The sequence below is a fragment of the Mytilus trossulus genome, chromosome 10, assembly GCF_036588685.1.
Source record: "Mytilus trossulus isolate FHL-02 chromosome 10, PNRI_Mtr1.1.1.hap1, whole genome shotgun sequence".
NCBI lineage: Eukaryota > Metazoa > Mollusca > Bivalvia > Mytilida > Mytilidae > Mytilus > Mytilus trossulus.
This window is the reverse complement of record NC_086382.1, coordinates 68,070,630-68,082,955: the sequence shown is the minus strand read 5'-3', so window position 1 is coordinate 68,082,955 and position 12,326 is coordinate 68,070,630. Positions and strand designations below refer to the sequence as shown.

The following is a 12,326-nucleotide window of genomic DNA, read 5'->3' as shown; positions in this document are numbered from 1 at the left end:
TTCGAATTTGTTTCGTGCTTATGTAATTCCTAAGTTTTTGTATTTTACATTGGTTTTTCTGCTTATTATATTTATGTGATTTGAACATCTGTGATTTGGTTTAGTTGATTTCATTTGGAGAGTATGTCTATAAAAGGCAACAAAACAAACCATTTACATCCATAAAAGTGTATGGAGTGCACTTTTTTCCTTGAAACCTTTGACTTAAAAAACGCGTTCTGGTATATAATATATAATTGAAATTAACGCCATTGGCTTAACAGAAATGACAACGAACAAATTGTTTAACAGAACAGATAGAACCGGTTTTAATACTTGAATGAAAATTTTAACAAACTAAACAAATTCAGATAACTCCATTATAAAGCTATTTATAGACAATAGGTGTTTTAAACTTATTATTAAAATAGAATACTAGTATACAAAGACGTAACAGAACAAAGCCATGTATTGACAACTTCGAAATATGAACCCAAACTGTAAGGGAAACAATATAAATAATATTTTGAACATCAATTATGACATTATCAAAAAGTCAAAGTTCACCACGTTTAGATCTGTAATCTTGGTCCTTTAAAACATTGAGTATTTTCTTTGCATCTCTTTCAAGATGGACGTATTTGTCATCAATCCCTCCGGACTTTTGGCGAATCAGATTGTGATAAGGACATGCAGGGTCCAATATATAGGGTGCAGACCTGAAATACATGCGAGAAGACAAATTATGTTTTACTACCTACGTAAACCGGTATTTGAATAATGTATTTCAAAAGACACTTGAGGAATAAATTCAAAGAAAATTTAAAATTAAATATTGTGAACTTATACAACATGTATACCCAGTCAGATTTGCCGTGAATTTTTTGTACGAAGCAAACCACAAGAAATATCTACATGTTTATGACAAATATGATCGATCGTTTATAAAAACAGAATAAAAATAGTTATGTTCTAGACATATATTGGAGAGGATACAACAGAAATATTATGAGGAACAAACATTAGTCGATGAAAACTGAAAAGGGTAGGATAAAACATATGACAAAAGTAGAAAAACACACAATCACACGAACTGCGAAACCAGTTTCCAGTAAATAAAACACGAACGAAACCAAGAAAAGGGATGAACTGTATTAGTGGCATCCAAGTATCAACTTTGCAAAACAAATCAATCACAAAACATATAAACCTTTCACTAACACGATAACTAATGAAAACTTACGGAACATTAAAATTCTTTGGATCAAAATATTGATTCCATGATACTTTAAGTGACCTCAGATCTGTCAGTTTCCCAAACACGTTGATGGCCAGATCTTCTTCCCTGATAGATGACGGAGATCCCAGGTCCTCATAAGCCTTTATTACTAACAGTTCCGCTCCGTACGATTTAAGTTTGTGCTAAAATTAGATGTTATAAGCAAAGCAATGTAAACAAAAATTTGCTTTCTGAAATATCATTCCATAAACATATTGGTTGCGTCCATGTTACAGGAATAAAAGGAATAAAGAACAGTCATTCTCTAGAATAAACACCGACGAATCGTATAGCAGGCAGACTGTATTCTGAGCCGGAATAATTTATTTGGTAAAATAATCTTGAAATATCTAATTTATATTTTAAAATGGACAAAGACTTTCCATTTTTTACAAAACAAGATTTATGATAAAGAAAGAAACACTTGGGCGAGTAGATTTATAAGTTCTACTTTAATTAAATGTATAATTTGTTCAATAATATGTAATCAGTTGTGTGTGCATGCTTATGTGTTAAGTGCTTTTTGCAAATCTACAAATTACCTAGTGCATGGTGAATAAGGGCTAATCATATGATTCAGCCAATACATAATATTTTAAACAAATGTATGTTGAACTTTGTAGAGTTTGGTTTCATTCACAGATTAATAGAATACAACAATAATCATAATATTTTTATATTTCAGAATTTACCTGTTTTGTTTTGATCCAATATTTAAGCAATCGTATGACAGATTTGACTTTTGGTGGCTGCTGTTTGACAAAGTTTACTTGCAGAAAGGACAAACATTTCATGTAGTAATCTCGCAGATTTTCGTTCTTTTTCATTTCTGTGTATATTGTTTTAAGATTCTCCTTTGTTGCTTTTGAGAAAACAAATGACAATGTCAGAATAAAGTTTTGCATCTAAATAACATTTTTATTAAGATGAACATGATTAGTATTCATAAATTTTTGATAAAACACATATACCTACCAATCTGGCCTTAAAGATACATGGGATCAACTACTATTATATTTATTATCAAACATGTTACAAAAATATTAAATGTCCGAAATAAAATTTGAACAACAGAAAACAACAGAAACAGACCAATGTGGGATATCCTTTTCATTTAATTGAAACATAGTCCCCCAGTTGTTTGCGACGGGTATATTAACTATACTGAAAGTGCTCACCCAAAGCACGATGTAAATATCTCGTGAAAATATAAAACCGTGTTTATAATCTAAAAACCAATTCTGATTTCTACTATTAGGTCTCTTATGACTAATAAGATTCATTCAAAGGGTAAAACGGATAATGATTAATTAAAAGCCCACATTCATTCAAGTCAAAGAGTTTCGTAACGGGATTAAATGTCTCTAAGTAATTTTTGTTCTACCATCCTTTATTTTTCTTAGATCAAAGTAACAATAGAAAAATAAGTTTTTTAAATTGAAGTAGATAACATTTATACTATGTCATCATTAGTTATGATAAGTGCTAAGTTCCTTAAGATTGTTGTATTTAAAAACGGCATGTGCAATGGTCTGAGTGACCATAAAGAAAATTAAAGCCCCTTCATAAAACTTGCGACGTTTTAATTCTGGATCTACAATGGGAAGAGACTACCAATGCATAAATTACTAAATCTATTTATTTTTGGAAGAACTAACGATTTCTTATTTCTAGTACTACTATTGGAAGAACTTATAGAATGCTGTATTCTTGGATTTTTTGATTGGAATATCTTTCAATCCGAGCAGTAAATCTACTATTTTAGAGAACTTACGATGCTGTATTCCTAGATCTACTATTGGCAGGAGATCAACATCTTGTAAAATTCCATCTATTGAAATCTGGAACTGTATTGTAAATGGAGTTTTCTTAATCGAAGTGACTTTGTGTCCAGAACGGTCTAAAGCTGATTGCAATGTTTTGAGGATTTCTGGTAATTTTTCTCTAAGGTCTTTTACAGAACTAATACCTCCTAATGGAAAAAGCAGATCTGCATCGGCCATCTGTTTTACTGCAGTACCCTTTCCAAGGGAGCCTCCCTGTAGGAATATACGGAAGAGTTGATACTGTACATTAACAAAATTGGATAGTTTTATCGGATAAAGGTGATAACTTATCAGACCAGCATCTCATATAATACTGCATTTCTTAACACTCATACCACATCTCGTAGCATTCAACCACCTCTCTTAGCATTCATACTTTTCTCTTAATATTCAAAATGTCTCATTCAGCATTCATGCCATTTCTCTTAAAATTCGTACAACCTCATCTTAGCATGCATGCTCTATTAGCATTCAAACCATCTCTCTCTGCAATTGTACCATCTTTCCTAGCAGCACTGTAATCTCTTTAAGCATCGATATCATCTCTCTAAGAATTCATCCCATCTCTTTGATCATTCATTCCATCTCTCTGGACTTCATTCCACCTCTCTGAACATTCATTCCATCTCTCTGATCAATGATTTCCACCTCTCTGATCATTCATTCCACCTCTCTGATAATTCATTCCACCTCTCTGATAATTCACTCAATCTCTCTGATAATTTATTCAACCTCTCTGATATTCATTCCATCTCTCTGATCAATGATTTCCGCCTCTCTAATAATTCATTCCATCTCTCTGATTATTCATTCTATCTCTCTGATCATTTACTCCATCTCTCTGATCTTTCATTCCGTCTCTCTGATCAATGATTTCCACCTCTCTAATAATTCATTCCATCTCTCTGATTATTCATTCTATCTCTCTGATAATTCACTCCATCTCTCTGATCATTCATGCCACTTCTCTGACCATTCATGCTATCTCTCTGATCATTCATTCAACCTCTTTGATCTTTCATTCCATCTCTCTGATCAATGATTTCCACCTCTTTAATAATTCATTCTCTCTCTGAACATTCATTCTATCTCTCTTGTAATTCACTCCATCTCTCTGATCATTCATTAAACTTCTCTGATCATTCATGCCACTTCTCTGACCATTCATGCTATCTCTCTGATCATTCATTCAACCTCTCTGATCTTTCATTACATCTCTCTGATCAATGATTTCCACCTCTCTTATAATTCATTCTCTCTCTGACCATTCATTCTATCTCTCTGATTATTCATTCCATCCCTCTGATCATTCATTCCATCTCTCTGATCATTCATTCCATCTCTCTGATCATTCATTAAATCTCTCTGATCATTCATTCCACCTCTCTGATCATTCATTCCATTTCTCTGATCATTCATTTCAACTCTCTGATCATTCATTTCACCTCTCTGATCATTCATTTCATCTCTCTGATCATTCATTTCACCTCTCAGATCATTCATTCCATCCCTCTGATCATTCATTCCATCTCTCTGATCATTCATTCCACCTCTCTGATCATTCATTCCATCTCTCTGATCATTCATTCCACCTATATGATCATTCATTCTATCAATCTGATCATTCATTCCATCTCTCTGATCATTCATTCAATCTCTCTGATCATTCATTCAATCTCTCTGATCATTCATTCAATCTCTCTGATCATTCATTCAATCTCTCTGATCAGTCGTCATGCCATCTCTCTGATCCTCTGATCATTCATTTTTATCTCTCTGAGCATTCAGGCCATCTCCGTTAATACTAAACATATTTATTTATAGCGGATTGGAAAGAAAGTTTACAACTTATATTTCCCCCCATTCCACTTTGCGAGTGCGAATGCTGCCTTGTAGCGGCATTAGCCTGCTCTTTTTCGAAATCTAAAAGGGTGTCTTATATATGCAAGAGATATGGGTCTCTCTTAACACGGGTCAGCCATTTATCGTCCCGTTCCGAAAATTTCATCCTGGAACAAGAATCGAACCAGGAACCTTTGTGTTAGTAGTCTGATGCACTAACCATACATTACGGCTCTCTTATCGTTTAGCATTCACTCCATCTCTCTTATCGTTCAAAACAACATCTCTCACGCATAACAGTCATGCTTTTCTTCTTAGCACTCATAATATCTTTTTCTTATTCAAAATAGTTGATGTCGTGAAAGCATTCATACTTTGTGTAAATCTAATCATATCGCCTAAATATTTTCTGTCACTTGCTTTTTGCCAGTTTATTTTAACCAGCTGTCTTTTACTACATACGGGTGAATGTAAGATATATATACCATAACGACCCTACAATGACCAAATGAGGAAAAACATAATCAAAATACATCTGATTGACAATTTTTTAACACAAAAAAAAACAATAAAATATGTAACGTTATAAACAGTCCTTGCCTACCTTGATCGTTGCGGCTACTTTTTGGGGTACCAGTTTGCTTCTCATCAACTCAGCTACTTTGTCTATGGTCTTCCCACATAAAAGCAGATAATCCTTCTTCGGATCGACAATTCTGGTTATGAACTTTGCCAGAGATTCACCATGATGTCTCCCAACAAAATCATCTTTATCAACTTTATGAGAATCAGCCGTCTTTCAATGAATTATACCATAATAAATTAGCATAACCAGTTGGTATCAATAGAAAACATATATTTTTTTTATAGACGACTTGTTGAGCCATCTCTATGTTCTAGTATTTGGTCAATACATTTAACGGTTTTACATGCATTTACTTTGACAGTTTGCTAATTTTTACTTAATTGATTGTTCATACCGTTAAAATGATTATCATACATGTATGTTCGTGTGATTTTTATTATCTTTATTATTGTAATGGGTTTTCTCTTTGTCATTCTTTTTCTTTCAGTAGATGTAAGCTGTTTCATATCAAATAATCTAAATTAAATATTTAATTTCCTACCTTTTCGCGCGGTAAAGTGTTACAAAAGAAGATTGCCTAATTTTATGCTATTATCCTATGAGAAACAATAAAATGTGAAGTCATTTACTTTGACAAAATATTTACCTCAGGCCCATGGTAAAGATCTGACGACGTAATCGACAAACAAGAAAACACAAACACAAGAACAAATATCCTGAAATCGAAGGACAAACTGCTTAATGGCATACGATACAGTTGTGATCATGTATTAACAGTTTGATGAAAATTTCCATATAGGCTATTATTTGCCTGATTAAATCAAATATGTAATAAAAGATATACCTTCATGTGCTAATCTTTGAGTGTATAAATGAGGTCGAAATTTTGTATATTTGCTCAAAATTCGGATTTGTGGCCATATTTGCTCAAAATTCGGATTTGTGGCCGTATTTTCACTTTCGAAAAAAAGCCATAACTTTTTTTTTAAAAGATAAACACAAATTAGTTTTTGTTAAATAATTTGTAATTTCTGTATTTTATAAGTATCCTAAAAAAATATGCATTATTTATTCAGAATTAAATTATATTCTATCAAATGGTTATCAATTGAGAAAAAAACGTATTTTTTTGCTGTATATTTATCAACATAAAAAAATTGCACTATTTATAGTTTAAGTAAAATTTGGTTCGCATAATCTTACGGGGCGCCGAATGGGACTCTTGTGGTTTTGTACAAAATTCAATTCTGTCATAACAAAATCATTTTTGTCTTACAAAACTATGTGCTACAGACTTGTTTTGTGAGAACTTCAATTTTGTGATGACAAAATTCATTTGTGTAGACAAAATTCATTTGTGTAGACAAAATTCATTTTTGTCATGACAAAATTCATTTTTGTAGACAAAATTCATATTTGTCATGACAAAAGTCAATTTTGTCTAAAAGTATGCAAATATAAACATATTTGCATACAAAATTAACTTTTGTTACCTGATATGGAAATTAAATCACAAAAGTCAATTGTGTGCGGTAAGATTCAATTTTGTGAGACAAAATTGACTTTTGTGAGACAAAATTGACTTTTGTGAGACAAAATTTATTTTTGTGAGACAAAATTCAATTTTACACATCAATTTTGTTGAGACAAAAGTCACTTTTGTCAATTTTGTTGAGACAAAAGTCAATTTTGTTAATTTTGTTGAGACAAAAGTCAATTTTGTCAATTTTGTTGAGACAAAAGTCAATTTTGTTGAGACAAAAGTCAATTTTGTTGAGACAAAAGTCAATTTTGTTAATTTTGTTGAGACAAAAGTCACTTTTGTCAATTTTGTTGAGACAAAAATCAATTTGGTTGAGACAAAAGTCAATTTTGTTAATTTTGTTGAGACAAGTCAATTTTGTCAATTTTGTTGAGACAAAAGTCAATTTTGTGACGACAAAATTCATTTTTGTGACCACAAAATAACAACAAAATTGACTTTTATGAGACAAAATTGACTTTCGTGAGACAAAATTGACTTTCGTGAGACAAAAATCAATTTTGTTGAGACAAAATTCAATTTTGTCAATTTTGTTGAGACAAAATTCAATTTTGTCAATTTTGTTGAGACAAAAGTCAATTTTGTCTCACATTGGTCAATTTTGTTGAGACAAAAGTCAATTTTGTCAATTTTGTTGAGACAAAAGTCAATTTTGTCAATTTTGTTGAGACAAAAGTCAATTTTGTCAATTTTGTCTCACAAAAGTCAATTTTGTGTAACAAAAGTCGATTTTGTATGCAAATTAGTTCACAGAAACCAAACTAAACTAATTTGAATACAAAATTCACTTTTGTCGCCCAATTTTCAAATTAGGTAACAAAAGTCAAGTCTGTGTAACAAAAATGAATTTTGTCATAACAAAAGTGACTTTTGTCCGCTGATAGATAATTTTGTATGACAAAATTTTAAATTAGTAGTATGATACAAATTTTGTTAAACTGAACTCATTTTTGTTGAACAAAAGTCACTTTTGTCCGTACAAAATTGAATTTTGAGTACAAAACCACAAGAGTCCCATTCGGCGCCCCGTATAATCTCCCTGCAAAATGAAACAAAATGTCGTTTTAAAAAATAGGGGTCCTTGCACTCGTTTTCAAATTAAATCAGTTTGAATGATAAAAATCAGTCGAAAGATATATAATCACGTGTAACTTACTTCTTCAGTTAACATCGTGGAAAATACACTGGAATTCATAACTTATAACAACATACTCTACTGATTTTCTATGTGCTTCGGACGCAACAAATTTATAAGAATGTATTTATTTTCTAGCACTGGTTCGATACTGATATAGTAACCGGCGGACTATTAGTTCCCGACGTGGCCATTAGCTCGTTTTGAGTATAGAGTACCTTGGTTCTGCCATGATTTATAAGATACCTTTCTGAAATTTCCCGTTTTAAAATCAATAAATTTTAAGAAACGTAGGTTTCAACTGCTTTCAGCAATGTGGACCTTAAATGAATGCACTGTTTGGTCATATTTATGTCAAGTTTTCCAGTTCTGAAATGTTTTAGTCTTTATATTGTACGGAAGGGTTCGGCATTGCTAGTGAAAGTAAATTCCGGAAGCTTCTGTCGCACCTAAACGTATTATTTTCCAATTTCGTACAAAACAGGGCGAAAACGGTTAAAACTTATATAATACTATTGTCCTTAACGCAAATGAGTGTTGTTTATTACGTATATTATTAGCTTCTGTTAAATCTAGTCACAAAAGATCTACAGTCGCTTGAAATAAATGATTGAAGACCATATATTGACCTTCATATTTGGTTCCATGATATCTCAGAAGCATGAGTGCGAATCCCAGCGAGGAAAGAACAAAATTTGCTCTAACAATGTTGGGCTGATGTTAAGACATTATATATACAGAATGTATTTTCATTGCTGGTGATCCGATGGAAAAAGTTTGTTGTAGAGTCGTCACTGATTTATACATACTTATGAATATAGCTATATATTATAAGTTAATCAAACAGGTCTGTTCTAGATGAAACACTTTTTGTTGATATTATAAATAAAAGAAACATATAGTGCTTTTACGCCAAAACCAATTCTCACCTTTACGCATTCGATGTTATTAAAAATGTTTAATACTTCAACCACTCGCTAATATGATGATGTATTCTGACACTTTCAGGACAATTACTTCTTATAATAGACAAGGATAAAATTGAGAATAGAAATGGGAATGTGCCAAAGAGACAACCATTCAAGTCAGTATTTCTGTACATCTTTTTTCTATTTTTTCTATTGTGTTTAATGTACATTTATTACAGTTTTCCAAATAATAAGCAAAACAAGAAAATTAGTAAAAAATATAAATTTTAGGCAAGAACTCCAATAATGGGTCGATTCGTGAATTTTATCATAAGTACACGTTTGAAGCATTTTTGTTGTCTTATTTTATAATACTTTTATTTATAATTTATATTATCTTATATATAATTGTTTTTATCTTTTTTATGTTTATATCGGTTAAAACTCTTTGATCGGGTTGTTGTCTTCTTGACACATGATTCCACATTTCCATTCTCAAAATATATTTGTATAATACATTTTAGAATATTAAGTGTAAAATCAGATCAATACTGCACTAAGATACTGCACGTTTATTGTTCGACAAATGATCAGTAGCTATCTCTCTTGTAAAGTCGTCAGCTGTTGTAGTCACATTGACTTTTAATTTATATCTTATCTACTATTTTTTCTGTAGCATTTGCAGTGACTTTTAAGTTTTAATCTATATCTTCCACGGATGTATTTATTAATTATATGACAGCTACAGTAACCACAGTTGAGCTTTTAATGCAGGGTGTAACTGGTATAATTATTTAATGCAACAGCTTTATACATTACTCAATGTAGCTGTGAATAGCTTATAATGTTTCTTTAAATACGCAAATACACTAGAATTTGTAAAAAAAAAACTGATTTTGGAAGTCCTCTTCTAAATTACATGTAAGTTTGCTTTTCAACATTTTGGATTCGAGCGCCACTGATGAGTCTTTTGCAGACGAAACACGCGTCTGGCGTAAATATGAAATTTTAATCCTGGTTTCTATGATGAGTTTATTTTCAATCTTCGATAAATCAAAACTTCAATAATGCATAAAGTAATTATAACGAGTGGTTTTCAACGCGTACAATATATGAAGTGATGATATACCAGTAAGAACCACATACTGTACTTATTCAAATTAAAGTTTAAAGGAATGTAATTGATCGTAATTGCATAATCGATTTTGAAACACATACACTAAAACATACTTTTGTCTGGTTCATTGATTGATACACAGCACAATGTAGTTCACACTAAAATAGAACAGAGGGGGGGGGGGGATAGGACCTTTATCGGGACTCCGGGATCGGGTGTTTTTAAGCTTGGGATTGACCCTTTCGGGATCCGGGAATTCTTTATTCGAATTTCGTGACCTCGGGATTTCGCCGTTATTTTAAGCCCGGCATTTCGAGATATTGTGTTTTTAAGCCCGCGATTTCGGGATCAGAACCCCTCCTATCCCCCTCAGAACAGCTAGCAGAAATTAAAAACTTTTTTTATTGCAAAATATTTCAACATTGTTCTTGCGTGCGCTACTACAGGATTGATACCATAATTACACTATGGTTATCTCTAAAACCGTTGGTTTCCACTATTATGGGAGAGTTGATAATTCCATAAAATATACGGTAATACATGCTTGAATGAGGAGCTACATATCTGCATATCTTGCCATGCTAATTGTACAAATATAATATGAATAAACGGAGATGTTGAATAAACATGGTAAACGAGTCTATTAAACTATTGCGATGACCTAAATAACAACCAAGGGTTACACAACAAGATATAAACATAAACAAAATTAATGTAAGTATTTTCTTACCTGACATGACGTGTTACCTGTACAATATACCTACAGCTATAAATAGATTCATATTTTCTGAAAACTATATTCAGTTTCACTTTCGTTACATATTTATCATGTATGATACTAAACCCCTAACGGAAAGGATTGTGCCTGATATTCATATGATGAAATCATAATCTTTAAATCAGTTTAATTGAAGTCTGTAGCTGGCATGTCAGTTAACTGCTAGTAGTATGTTGTTATTTATGTATGATTGTCATTTTGTTTATTTTCTTTGGTTACATCTGCTGACATCAGACTCGGACTTCTCTTGAATTGAATTTTAAATGTACGTATTGTTATGCGTTTACTTTTCTACATTGGCTAGAGGTATAGGGGGAGGGTTGAGATCTCATAAACATGTTTAACCCCGCCGCATTTTTGCGCCTGTCCCAAGTCAGGAGCCTCTGGTCTTTGTTATTTTAATTTTAGTGTTAGTGTACAATTTGGAAATTAGTATGGCGTTCTTATTTAATAATAAGAGACTATATATACTAGTTCAGTGATAATGAACTAGTATATATTTGTTTAGGGGCCAGCTGAAGGACGTATCCGGGTGCGGGAATTTCTCGTAACGTTGAAGACCTGTTGGTGACCTTCTGCTGTTGTTTTTTTCTATGACCGGGTTGTTGTCTCTTTGATACATTCCCCATTTTATTATATTGATCCAAAAAAAGCCTTTTGATTTTTAATGTTTGAAATAGATGATTCGTGACAAACTTCTATTCACTTATTTGGCAGTTTCTTTTTCAGTATCTTTTTTTGACTGTTCTATAGAAGTGTTGTTTTTTAAGGTTATAATTTTTCAGGGTCGCTTTTTCATGCCCTGCTGGTTAGGACAGGGTCTCTTTTTCATGTCCTGCTGGTTAGTACAGGGTCCCCTTTGCATGCCCTGCCCGTGAGATCATGGTCTTTCTTCAGACAAAAATATTTGTCTAGAACAGGATCGCTTATTTAACTGTTTAAGATACAGTCTAGAACCCAGGTCTAGAACAACATCTACTTTATATGGTCTAGAACCCAGGTCTAAAACAACATCTACTTTATATGGTCTAGAACCCAGGTCCAGAACAACATCTATACTTTATTTGGTCTAGAACCCAGGTTTAGAATAACATCTACTTTATATGGTCTAGAACCCAGGTCTAGAACAACGTCTACTTTATACAGTCTAGAACCCAGGTCTAGAACAACATCTACTTTATATGGTCTAGAACCCAGGTCTAGAACAACGTCTACTTTATATGGTCTAGAACCCAGGTCTAGATCAACATCTACTTTATATGGTCTAGAACCCAGGTCTAGAACAACATCTACTTTATATGGTCTAGAACCCAGGTCTAGAACAACATCTACT

General features: G+C 32.4%; 1 protein-coding gene across 1 annotated transcript; it reads right to left on the bottom strand.

Annotated features, from left to right (window-relative positions):
- Positions 1 to 305: 305 nt before the first annotated feature.
- On the bottom strand, positions 306 to 11,024 carry LOC134686531 (2'-5'-oligoadenylate synthase 1A-like). The gene is made up of 7 exons (XM_063546197.1): positions 10,946 to 11,024; positions 6,159 to 6,228; positions 5,531 to 5,722; positions 3,033 to 3,297; positions 1,951 to 2,120; positions 1,223 to 1,401; positions 306 to 698 (listed from the first exon to the last, which is right to left on the bottom strand). Exons 3-7 carry the CDS (start codon positions 5,573 to 5,575, stop codon positions 536 to 538), a joined length of 822 nt encoding a protein of 273 aa, XP_063402267.1. The 5' UTR covers positions 5,576 to 5,722; positions 6,159 to 6,228; positions 10,946 to 11,024; the 3' UTR covers positions 306 to 535.
- Between the last annotated feature and the right edge of the window lie 1,302 nt (positions 11,025 to 12,326).